General features: G+C 45.0%; 1 protein-coding gene across 1 annotated transcript in view; it reads right to left on the bottom strand.

Moving 5' to 3' along the window:
- Positions 1-265: 265 nt before the first annotated feature.
- LOC134928620 (vasoactive intestinal polypeptide receptor-like) overlaps positions 266-13,697 on the bottom strand; it is a 279,693-nt gene continuing 266,261 nt past the window's right edge. Inside the window, exons 12-13 of the mRNA XM_063924545.1 lie at positions 8,751-8,792; positions 266-7,392 (exon numbers count right to left, since the gene is read on the bottom strand). Coding sequence (XP_063780615.1) covers positions 7,201-7,392; positions 8,751-8,792 — 234 coding nt within the window. The 3' untranslated portion in view covers positions 266-7,200. The remainder of the gene's footprint in view (positions 7,393-8,750; positions 8,793-13,697) is intronic.

The raw sequence follows: 13,697 nt of genomic DNA, 5'->3' as shown, positions 1-13,697 counted from the left end.
GAGCATAGATGGTTAGGACTTACCTTGCTATGATACGGAGCACATACCTGTATATGAAGGTAATAGTTACTGCAGGGTTAAGTCCATGACACAAACGTAGCAGTCAAGTATCAGTTACGTATGATTACTTTCGCCTTATACCGTGCTTACGTCTGTGCCAAGCCTGAAGTCACATATGTCCTGAACCTTTGATACAATATAACTATACACAGTGTGTAGTTTTGTGTCACAGCGGTATACAGTAACAGTACACACAGACAAGACACCAGGTTTACAATGCTTTTATTGCTTGTTCAGCAGTGGCAGCCGCGGTGGAGGCGGGGGGAGACCCCCAGCAGCGCGGAGATGGATTTGGAATGGACGGTTGGAAGGAATTTATACACCCAGACCCCATTATCCACATACTGTACAGGTCTCCATACTAAATAAATAACACTTATAAAAAAGTAAAGCAGAGGAAATAGAAGCTGAATTTTACTTCTGCAGAAAATAGATTAGTGGATTTTCACAGCAATAACAGGTTAGTAGATACCAGTAAAATACGCTCAAAAATAAAAACTTCATACTAAAAAAATAGGTAAAAGTCACAGTGTATATCAATCCAGCGCAACTGGGGCTAATTCACAAAGGAAAGCGGAGCAGACGCACGGGACTTAAAAAATAATAATAATATTTTGCAACAAAGACAATTTTTGATTTTAAATTGTAAAATATTCTGTAGATAAACTATGCGTCATAAACATATCCTTGTACTATATTTACAATTCACATTGTACCAAAACATACATTCATTTGCATGTGCTATTATAGAACCATATTTACAGGGGACTGTACATAATCAGGGGCCGAGCATTATATATCATTAGCTTTAGTCATGTTGTTAATGAGGTTGTCCACTTTCATCTGAATTTCATTTATTGCCTTGTACTGTACATACCATCCTGCGACTTTTACTAAATACATTGGCACATAAGTTTCCATTTCCTGCATGTGATTTTCAGCCATGCATTTACATCATCAGTAATTACCGTTCATGCCCACTGCCCTTTGATTGAATGGCTCTGTTGTGCTCATTATGTCAGAAAAGATTGCAGCCAGGTGTCAGCTTTGTGTCATACCCCTCTGGGAGGGGCGGGGATGAAAATAAATAACACTGCTGGATGATAGACATGGCTGAAAAGCATTGATGGACACTATAAAAAAAAACTAAGCATTTTTTTTTTCAAAATCACAGGACAGTGTGCAATAAATAATTCACTGAAATTCATCTTAAGATGGGAAACTCATTTAATGGCATCTGTGGTTGGGGCCATGTCAGAGTCAGATGGCCCTTAAACAGTCACTTACTGAGCCCCACGCGCTAGTTCTGCAAAGCATTTGGCACAAAATCGGATAAGTGCAAATATCTGCATTAACTGAAGGCTGAGGCAACTTGTTTCTTTTCTTCAAAAGAAATGAATGCTATAAGTGAGCATTTGGGAATACATGATACAAGAGTCAATGGAGGAAATGAATACATTCTCATATTAGGATATTTCCTTTATATTATTTGCTACATATACAGACATATCTAACCTCAGCTAGTCTTTTGCTTTACATCCTTCCTTCCCACCCAGGATAATGGGATAACACAATTAAACCCCCCCCAAATAATACTTTCTGCCCGGAAGCGGTTGTGTTGTGGGCTGGTGGCGTGCGGCGGGAATCCATGGCTTTCCCTTATTCATTTTAGGACTTCATCTGAATTTGTCCCAACTTCAAATGTCTCAAGGGCCGTCACTTACATCCCATAGAAATCCCCACTGCAGGCACCAATATTCTGAGGTATAAAAGGGGCATGGCCTGCCACAAGAATAGGGTGGGGACTCACGGAAAAATGGGTGAGGTGTGATAAGATGTGAGTGCAGATTGGGGGCATGGTAGAACAGAAGCAGTTTGACAATGGAACAGAACTGAAAAATGGGTTCACTGCTCAAGAGGAAACAATTTTGGAGAGTTTGGCGGAGATTTATCAAGCCTAGGAGATGGATGATAAAGTAGAGAGAGATAAAGTACCAACTAATGAGCTCCTGTCATAATCGAGGCTGTACTAGAAACTTGACAAAAGCTGATTGGTTTATACTTTATCTCTCTCTAAGATTTGATACATCTCCCCTTATAGCCTAGATGGGGAAAATTAGCTGTAACCCATAGCAACCAATAACAATAACCGCCTGAGAGTTGCAGGAATTTATTTAGTACGTAGATTTAAAGTGGCAATATTTTAAAAAGGCAAAACCAATCCAAGTGTGCCTTTTAAAATATAGCTGCTTTAAACCTAGAGACTAAATTGCCGGAATCAGGGATGGTCCCTGCGATCCTCTGGTTATTACATGAGGGCCAATACGTTTTTTTACAATCTATTAATCTAGTCACACTTGCCAACTTTGTAACATCTGAGGGTGATGTAAAGGTGGGATGTGTGTATGTACAGGTGTGTGTGTGTGTGTGTGTGTGGCGGGGGGAGAAGACGTGGTGCCATGAATTGCATTATCACCGCCCTGTCCCCTGTTGTGTGTGGCGATGGGCCACAGCAACATGATTAACCACGAAACGCGCCATTATGCCACACACTTTTCTTGGGAATTGTGCGGGATCCATAAGGTTGGTCTACTATAATCTATGAGTCTCACACACATTCCAGGGGTTTAGACAAGTGTAAGGCCTGGTACACACCTACACGACCGGCAATCGTGCCTATGGTGTGGGCAATTTTCCTTTGTGTTGGACCATAGCAGATTGACGGTACACATTACCCGATCTAATGAACGGCAGGGCGACACCTCGTTACGTCCTTCACCGGGTCGCACACGATATCTTTTGGTTGGCCGTGCAGCACGACTGAGCAGAAGATGTTGCATGCGACCCACTGATTACAAGCCATGGCATTACATCTCAGCGGTAATACAGAGATAATATTTATAGGAGTACATACTGTATATTAGTATCACTTGAGTATTATATATCATGTTGGTAACATAAAATTTACTTCCATTTTTTTGCTGTAAATATATAAAATATATGAACGTAAGTTCATCTGAGCAGAAGGTTTTGTCTTTATATGCAGAGTTATACTCATCATAATGTGATCCTGTGGCAAGGGGAGTAAATAGTGGCATGGGCTAGGAGGATGTCATCTCATCATGAGGTCGGGTCATGTCATTGCACTGACTGGGGACATGGGGACAACATAAACAGATCAAGAGACAAGACATACAAACTGCAATGCTCCCTACACACATCAGACGTTCCCTACCCACATCAGATGTTCCCTACCTGCATCAGGTGTTCCCTACCCGCATCAGATGTTCCCTACCCACATCAGATGTTCCCTACCCGCATCAGATGTTTCCTACCTGCATCAGGTGTTCCCTACCCACATCAGATGTTCCCTACCTGCATCAAATGTTCCCTACCCACATCGGATGTTCCCTACCTGCATTAGGCGTTCCCTACCTGCATCAGATGTTTCTTACCCACATCGGATGTTCCCTAACCACATCAGACAACCCGGTCAGACGCTGCAAGTATTGGTAATACAGGGAAGAGTTTCAGCAGAAGATGTCAAACATCCTAATGGACCATTACACCCACATCTCCAGGCAGAGGTGGGAGTTGGGCGGGTATGTTTGGCACGGGGCTATACATGGTTGGCGCGACACTGTGCATGGTGAACATGACATGTATGAGAGGCACAGAGAGATGCACTGTGGGCATTGGACTGCAGCGGGCACAAGGCTGGCATGCCGGGTATGGGTTAGCAAATGACGATCATGTAGCTGTTATGTTCTACATCAACGTTGGTGCTAATACCAGGTGAACAGGGGCGGTTGCCCAGGAATCTCCAGGCTTTAGGGCCCCTCTAAAACACTGAATTAGTGTCAGGGCCGTCTTAACAGCATTGTAGGCCCGGGCCAAAGTAATGCACAGGGGCCCCTACCCACCCATTCACGGGAACCATCATAATAAGCCCCTCATGTAGTCCTGCACCATCTCTTCACATGATCCCATACAGTGATTGACTGTCTGCACTCTGATTGGTGGATAGCTCCAGCCATCTGCCAATCAGCATGCTGCCAGCCATTCGCTGTCTGGCTGCAGGCTGAGAGGCAGGTAGAGAATGCTCTGATTGTGTGACCACCACCCAAGCCTGTTGGAAGGCCCCTAGAATTGTGGGGCCCTGGGCAGCTGCCTATACGGTAAGATGTCCCTGATGAGTGACAGATACAGATATATAAGTACTGTACTCTGTAACACGTGGCACAAAATTCATGTTTTTGCTATTAAAAAAAAACGCTTTCTGAGCCTCCGCCATGTAATGCCCAAAAACAATGCCACCAATAGGAGCATAGTCCATCTGCGTCAGCCCATCTGTGCAACCCAGAGAGCCTCAGGGGCATCTGCCCTCCTGCCCCCTACGCCCAGACCTCTGCCACGTATTAATGGGAGGCAGCCTCCATTAATGCAGGGCAGTTAGCGGTATAGTGAGCGTATTCTGCATGAGTGAATGGGTACGACAGCTCCTCTCTCTCCATCCAGACCTCCATGGCTACTGAGCCGGATTATTGAGGCTACTTTTGGAAGATATTTCCAATGCAGATCAGAGACGCTATGGAAATGGAATGTGAAATCAGGACTAAACTCACAGCTACTTTTTTAATTACATAGATCTGGCGCAGCGTAATTTACTTTGAGGAGACTCTATCAGCTCGGCGCGACATATCCAAGTGACGGTTTAACCCTTGCAGATATGTTAGCTGTGAAAGCCACTGGAGATTTAATCATCATGGAGCGAGTTCCTACATAAGTGGGCGACTTGCTTGGTTAATAAATGCTATATCAGTATGTGTACCTATATGGGACGTCTGTAACCTTTCCTTCACCAGTATCGGCCTATAACCGCCCGCAGAGACCCGTCTGAAATCACTTCTTCTGAATTCATTCACGGAACACTTCATGAAAACGCAAAACGCGCCTAATCCTGCTGAATCCTCTGAACGATGCCGTCGTTCATTAAGTAGGAATTACTTAGTAGATTCAGGAAAGGGATCTGTTCTCCATGAGCGTACAAGCACACCTTACAGGTAGGCCAGTTACACAGGTGCTGCGGGGAAAAGGACTATTTAGCTGCGTACAAGCACACCTTACAGGTAGGCCAGTTACACAGGTGCTGCGGGGAAAAGGACTATTTAGCTGCGTACAAGCACACCTTACAGGTAGGCCAGTTACACAGGTGCTGCGGGGGAAAGGACTATTTACCTGTGCACCTATTTTTTAAAGTTATTCGGTCTTTAGGCCGACCACACTTAAGTCGACAGTCATTAGGACGACCACTATCGGTCGACATGCATTAGGCTGACATGTTCAGTAGGTCGATATGGCAGATGCCGACACATGAAAAAGTCGACATAAGTTTTCTACTTAAAAAAAAACAAAACATTTTTTAAACTTTTTCACACTTTACGATCCACGTGGATAAGATTGGGAATAGTAACCGGGGCGAGCGCAGCGGTAGTGAAGCAAGTCACCTTCTCTGAAGCATAGTGAGTGAAGCGAGCCATGTGAGGGGACATGGTGCACTAATTGGGGTTCCCGGTCACTTTACGGAAAAAAAACTACACAAAAAAAACAACTCATGTCGACGTTTTTCCATGACGACTTTTCCTGTGTCGACCACATGACCATGTCGACCTATTTCAGGTGTTGACCCATTCACTGTCGACCAACTTTGGTCGACCTAATGACTGTCGACACAATGAACCACACCCTTTTTTTTTAAACACCTCCCGCCAGGCACTTCCCAGCGTCCCTGCATAAAGTGTGTTTTTCTGTAATGCCACATTGCTGAAATGGGCAAAAATAAATAACTGCTCTGCTCCGCGCGGCCCCTTCCCTCTGCTCCGTCTCACACCCCTCTCCGAAAGTGACCCTTCCTAGAGCCTTGCGTTTACACTAACCAATCAAACCATTCCACACCTATTTAAAAAGTGTCGAGCAAAAGAGATTCGTGAGGTTCCATACCGCAGAAAGACAGCGCCCAGGACGTGCGGCTAGGGGGGTAATGGTTCCAGTTTGCAGTGAAAACAAAAGTTTGACAGTTTATCTCCGAAACAAATGTATTATGTAGATTATAGAGCGTTTATCTAAATACTCCATCAAAGTCATATAAGTACATACCCTGGAATAATTATTCTCCGTACCTATACCCTACAGATGTACTGTGTAACAGCAGCTCCCACTTTGTTACATGTTACATCAGTGTTTTATCATCTGTCTGGCGCGTTTCGTTTGACACTCAGGAGACGTTGTAAGAGCAGGATGTGTCAGTAAGTTTAAGGCCAAATGCACATTTCTTGAAACAATTATTTGGCTTCCGCACAACTTTATCATTGGCTGTGTGTTTTTCTTATGTTTTCACCCATTTGCCGCAATGGCGATAAGCTTGTTCCATAGTATTGGGGACACTGCACCAATTGATGTGTAAATGTTATAGATCGTACACTCCGTGATGAATGTTTACCACTGACCAGCTGAAGGGGACACCGAGAGTTCAACCCACTTTGGTGCCGCAGAAAATGTAAAATTTATAACCAAAACATTTAGTAAAACTTTTTTTTGTGCCTTATTTGCTTTACCCTAAATATGTACCTACGTAAATTTGATTTTACCATTATATAAAGTTCATTTTTAAAAAAATATATAAAAGGGGTCCAGCGTGAGGTCTGGTTCCCAACCCCCGATGAACAGCGCACGAAACTTCACACTTATAGTAGCGAGGGCCGCTATGTCTTATTCAGCTCGACATGTATTACTTCTTGTTGCCCCTGTGGGATATATTCACTTCTCTAGATGTTATTCTCTGCACTAAACTTTGAATATTAAATAAATATTTCTTTCTTTTCTTTTACTGTAAAAGTTTCTTTTCAAGACTTGTTCGAGAGAGAACTTTAAGACATTTCCAGTATGAATCCAAGAGTTCCCAAGTCTTCTAATGAATTATTCCGTCCACTTCCAGGGCTATGAAATGAATCCCACAACCCCATAAAGTGCAATTCAGAACAATGTGCGTTCAGACTTTACGTCTCGAGAATCCGCGTTAAAGAGGTGATGCCGCTAAGGGGCAAAGTCCCGCCCTGTAGTCCGGGATTGGTGCTCTGGGCGTCAGACCAAAGAGAATTCTGCCTGAAAGCTGGAACATCTCCGAGTCTTTGGACTGCACTTTGTCAGCATGGAGATCTGGGTGCTGAAGTTGGTGCCGTTGCTGCCCGTGGAAGGGTTGTGATATTTTATATCCTTTCCCAGAAACCTCTCCAGATGCCATCTCCGCCACTTTCTCTTTAGCTCAGCCTGTACCTGTAGCACATGGAGAGGGGAGAAGGGTTACATGCAGGGTATCTTATGGCTGACTTATACAGACGGAGCCATAATTATCTTGGCTTCTCTGCTGCACCTAGGCACACCATGGTTAACTAGCATAAGTCTTTCATCTATTGTTCTCAGCTGCAATACAATACAGAGAGAACAATACATCAGGGGATTAAGTCTGACTGCCCTGGCTCAATTATTCCTATTAAAGGCAAAGATAAAGATGGCTCCATCTGTATAAGTAGGAATTGCACTTGTAGTAACTTATTTTGATTATGTACAGTAGTCCGGGTAAATATATAACGTGTATGACATGTATAACAATTATGCTTTAATACTCTATTATAAAAAATCTTTTTCATTGTATTTGTAAAATTAGACTCTCCACTGTAGCAATTTACGTACTTTGGGCCTAATTCAAGGTTGATTACAAAACAACATTTTCCTCTAATGGGCAAAACCATGTGCACTGCAGGTGGGACAGATGTAACATGTGCAGAGAGAGTTAGATTTGGGTGGGGTGTGTTCAAACTGAAATCTAAATTGCAGTGTAAAAATAAAGCAGCCAGTATTTACCCTGCACAGCAACAATATAACCCACCCAAATCTAACTCGCTCTGCACATGTTACATCTGCCCCACTTGCAGTGCACATGGTTTTGCACATTAGGGGAAAATTTTGTTTTGCAATCAACCTTGAATTAGGCCCTTTGGGCGTTATTCAGAGTTGGTAGCAGCTTTGCTAAAATAGCAAAAACGGCTACTGATAAAATTGCGATGACATTGCAGAAAACGACAAATAGAGGTTGACCCCTGTATACACAGCCAGGCTGCGTATACAGGTTCACCGCTGCCATGTTTCTCACCGGTGTACCACCCCCCCAATCAGTGTCACCGCCCCCGAATGCCCGACACCTGTCAATCACTATACGATCGCATCCTTCCGGATAAAATAAAAGTAATTATTTAGAAAAACTTATTGAACGTCAGCGCTTCAGTTTTAGGTGGAATTATTCTTTTAGAAACTTTTTTATATTTATGGAAAACAAAAAACATGACAAATGTATATGGGAAGACGTGTGGCATAAAAAGTGGCACGTAATCTGTATATACAGCATCTATGTATACAGTGCACAGGGAGGGGGACCTTGATTAGGATACTAATTAAATCTGACACCAATAGTAACACACAGAAAATGTTATTATAATTGTAAATGTTCACGTATACAACTAACAGCTGTTTATATACAGAGAGAGAGAGAGAGAGAGAGAGAGAGAGAGAGAGAGAGAGAGAGAGACAGCTCACATACAGAATTTCATTAAAGCAAAATATAAATTCCTTCTTACCTCTCCGTTAAGGAAACAATACAGAATCGCCACCACAAAGCCCTAGAAAGATAAATAACGCATAAATACAGTATATAAACAGTTACACGAGACTGTAGATACAGTACAATGCTGTTATATGTTTAGCTATGGTGTATATATACTATTTGCTTTGCAGAAATATACTTATAGGCTTGTAATAATAAAGGGGCTTATACCAACTCCATCCAGGATGTCAGAAATATATTACACCGCGTATGGCGTCGTTCTGAAATCAGACTGTGGTCAGTAAGCAGGTAGCGATTGGGAGCGATAATTGTTGCGTGAAACAACCCTGGGCCTATCAGAAGGAAGATATCGTACGTGGGCTTTTACCAGTGGCCTGTACTACCGTGGAGGTGGTTCTACGTGTCCCGGTTGGTGCTTATGCATCTTTGTTAATACGCACTCCAAACTATTCTCCGGTCCTAACTTTCATTGGAACACAGGTGATCTCCGGTACTGTAACCTCCTCATTAGGACACAGGTGATCTCCGGTACTGTAACCTCCGGTACTGTAACCTCCTCATTAGGACACAGGTGATCTCCGGTACTGTAACCTCCTCATTAGGACACAGGTGATCTCCGGTACTGTAACCTCCTCATTAGGACACAGGTGATCTCCGATACTGTAACCTCCTCATTAGGACACAGGTGATCTCCGGTACTGTAACCTCCTCATTAGGACACAGGTGATCTCCGGTACTGTAACCTCCTCATTAGGACACAGGTGATCTCCGATACTGTAACCTCCTCATTAGGACACAGGTGATCTCCGGTACTGTAACCCCGTCATTAGGACACAGGTGATCTCCGGTACTGTAACCTCCTCATTAGGACACAGGTGATCTCCGGTACTGTAACCTCCTCATTAGGACACAGGTGATCTCCGGTACTGTAACCTCCTCATTAGGACACAGGTGATCTCCTGTACTGTAACCTCCTCATTAGGACACAGGTGATCTACGATACTGTAACCTCCTCATTAGGACACAGGTGATCTCCGGTGCTGTAACCTCCTCATTAGGACACAGGTGATCTCCGGTACTGTAACCTCCTCATTAGGACACAGGTGATCTCCGGTACTGTAACCTCCTCATTAGGACACATGTGATCTCCTGTACTGTAACCTCCTCATTAGGACACAGGTGATCTCCGGTACTGTAACCTCCTCATTAGGACACAGGTGATCTCCGGTACTGTAACCTCCTCAATAGGACACAGGTGATCTCCTGTACTGTAACCTCCTCATTAGGACACAGGTGATCTCCGGTACTGTAACCTCCTCATTAGGACACAGGTGATCTCCGGTACTGTAACCTCCTCAATAGGACACAGGTGATCTCCTGTACTGTAACCTCCTCAATAGGACACAGGTGATCTCCGGTACTGTAACCTCCTCATTAGGACACAGGTGATCTCCGGTACTGTAACCTCCTGATTAGGACACAGGTGATCTCCGGTACTGTAACCTCCTCAATAGGACACAGGTGATCTCCTGTACTGTAACCTCCTCATTAGAACACAGGTGATCTCCGGTACTGTAACCTCCTCATTAGGACACAGGTGATCTCCGGTACTGTAACCTCCTCATTAGAACACAGGTGATCTCCGGTACTGTAACCTCCTCATTAGGATACAGGTGATCTCTGGTACTGTAACCTCCTCATTAGGACACAGGTGATCTCCGGTACTGTAACCTCCTCATTAGAACACAGGTGATCTCCGGTACTGTAACCTCCTCATTAGGATACAGGTGATCTCTGGTACTGTAACCTCCTCATTAGGACACAGGTGATCTCCGGTACTGTAACCTCCTCATTAGGACACAGGTGATCTCCTGTACTGTAACCTCCTCAATAGGACACAGGTGATCTCCTGTACTGTAACCTCCTCATTAGGACACAGGTGATCTCCGGTGCTGTAACCTCGTCATTAGGACACAGGTGATCTCCGGTACTGTAACCTCCTCATTAGGACACAGGTGATCTCCGGTACTGTAACCTCCTCATTAGGACACAGGTGATCTCCTGTACTGTAACCTCCTCATTAGGACACAGGTGATCTCCGGTACTGTAACCTCCTCATTAGGACACAGGTGATCTCCGGTGCTGTAACCTCCTCATTAGGACACAGGTGATCTCCTGTACTGTAACCTCCTCATTAGGACACAGGTGATCTCCGGTACTGTAACCTCCTCATTAGGACACAGGTGATCTCCAGTACTGTAACCTCCTCATTAGGACACAGGTGATCTCCGGTGCTGTAACCTCCTCATTAGGACACAGGTGATCTCCGGTACTGTAACCTCCTCATTAGGACACAGGTGATCTCCGGTACTGTAACCTCCTCATTAGGACACAGGTGATCTCCTGTACTGTAACCTCCTCATTAGAACACAGGTGATCTCCGGTACTGTAACCTCCTCATTAGGACACAGGTGATCTCCGATACTGTAACCTCCTCATTAGGACACAGGTAATCTCCGGTACTGTAACCTCCTCATTAGGACACAGGTGATCTCCTGTACTGTAACCTCCTCATTAGGACACAGGTGATCTACGATACTGTAACCTCCTCATTAGGACACAGGTGATCTCCGGTGCTGTAACCTCCTCATTAGGACACAGGTGATCTCCTGTACTGTAACCTCCTCATTAGGACACAGGTGATCTACGATACTGTAACCTCCTCATTAGGACACAGGTGATCTCCGGTGCTGTAACCTCCTCATTAGGACACAGGTGATCTCCGGTACTGTAACCTCCTCATTAGGACACAGGTGATCTCCGGTACTGTAACCTCCTCATTAGGACACATGTGATCTCCTGTACTGTAACCTCCTCATTAGGACACAGGTGATCTCCGGTACTGTAACCTCCTCATTAGGACACAGGTGATCTCCGGTACTGTAACCTCCTCAATAGGACACATGTGATCTCCTGTACTGTAACCTCCTCATTAGGACACAGGTGATCTCCTGTACTGTAACCTCCTCATTAGGACACAGGTGATCTCCGGTACTGTAACCTCCTGATTAGGACACAGGTGATCTCCGGTACTGTAACCTCCTCAATAGGACACAGGTGATATCCTGTACTGTAACCTCCTCATTAGAACACAGGTGATCTCCGGTACTGTAACCTCCTCATTAGGACACAGGTGATCTCCGGTACTGTAACCTCCTCATTAGAACACAGGTGATCTCCGGTACTGTAACCTCCTCATTAGGATACAGGTGATCTCTGGTACTGTAACCTCCTCATTAGGACACAGGTGATCTCCGGTACTGTAACCTCCTCATTAGAACACAGGTGATCTCCGGTACTGTAACCTCCTCATTAGGATACAGGTGATCTCCGGTACTGTAACCTCCTCATTAGGACACAGGTGATCTCCGGTACTGTAACCTCCTCATTAGGACACAGGTGATCTCCTGTACTGTAACCTCCTCAATAGGACACAGGTGATCTCCTGTACTGTAACCTCCTCATTAGGACACAGGTGATCTCCGGTGCTGTAACCTCGTCATTAGGACACAGGTGATCTCCGGTACTGTAACCTCCTCATTAGGACACAGGTGATCTCCGGTACTGTAACCTCCTCATTAGGACACAGGTGATCTCCTGTACTGTAACCTCCTCATTAGGACACAGGTGATCTCCGGTACTGTAACCTCCTCATTAGGACACAGGTGATCTCCGGTGCTGTAACCTCCTCATTAGGACACAGGTGATCTCCTGTACTGTAACCTCCTCATTAGGACACAGGTGATCTCCGGTACTGTAACCTCCTCATTAGGACACAGGTGATCTCCAGTACTGTAACCTCCTCATTAGGACACAGGTGATCTCCGGTGCTGTAACCTCCTCATTAGGACACAGGTGATCTCCGGTACTGTAACCTCCTCATTAGGACACAGGTGATCTCCGGTACTGTAACCTCCTCATTAGGACACAGGTGATCTCCTGTACTGTAACCTCCTCATTAGGACACAGGTGATCTCCGGTACTGTAACCTCCTCATTAGGACACAGGTGATCTCCTGTACTGTAACCTCCTCATTAGGACACAGGTGATCTCCGGTGCTGTAACCTCGTCATTAGGACACAGGTGATCTCCGGTACTGTAACCTCCTCATTAGGACACAGGTGATCTCCGGTGCTGTAACCTCCTCATTAGGACACAGGTGATCTCCGGTGCTGTAACCTCCTCATTAGGACACAGGTGATCTCCTGTACTGTAACCTCCTCATTAGGACACAGGTGATCTCCGGTACTGTAACCTCCTCATTAGGACACAGGTGATCTCCGGTGCTGTAACCTCCTCATTAGGACACAGGTGATATCCTGTACTGTAACCTCCTCATTAGGACACAGGTGATATCCTGTACTGTAACCTCCTCATTAGGACACAGGTGATCTCCGGTACTGTAACCTCCTCATTAGGACACATGTGATCTCCGGTACTGTAACCTCCTCATTAGGACACAGGTGATCTCCGGTACTGTAACCTCCTCATTAGGACACAGGTGATCTCCAGTACTGTAACCTCCTCATTAGGACACAGGTGATCTCCGGTACTGTAACCTCCTCATTAGGACACAGGTGATCTCCTGTACTGTAACCTCCTCATTAGGACACAGGTGATCTCCGGTACTGTAACCTCCTCATTAGGACACAGGTGATCTCCGGTACTGTAACCTCCTCATTAGGACACAGGTGATCTCCGGTACTGTAACCTCCTCATTAGGACACATGTGATCTCCGGTACTGTAACCTCCTCATTAGGACACAGGTGATCTCTGGTACTGTAACCTCCTCATTAGAACACATGTGATCTCCGGTACTGTATCCTCCTCATTAGGACACAGGTGATCTCTGGTACTGTAACATCCTCATTAGGACACAGGTGATATCCTGTACTGTAA

The sequence above is a fragment of the Pseudophryne corroboree genome, chromosome 5 (assembly GCF_028390025.1).
Source record: "Pseudophryne corroboree isolate aPseCor3 chromosome 5, aPseCor3.hap2, whole genome shotgun sequence".
NCBI classification, from domain to species: domain Eukaryota; kingdom Metazoa; phylum Chordata; class Amphibia; order Anura; family Myobatrachidae; genus Pseudophryne; species Pseudophryne corroboree.
This window is presented reverse-complemented; position numbering and strand designations above follow the sequence as displayed.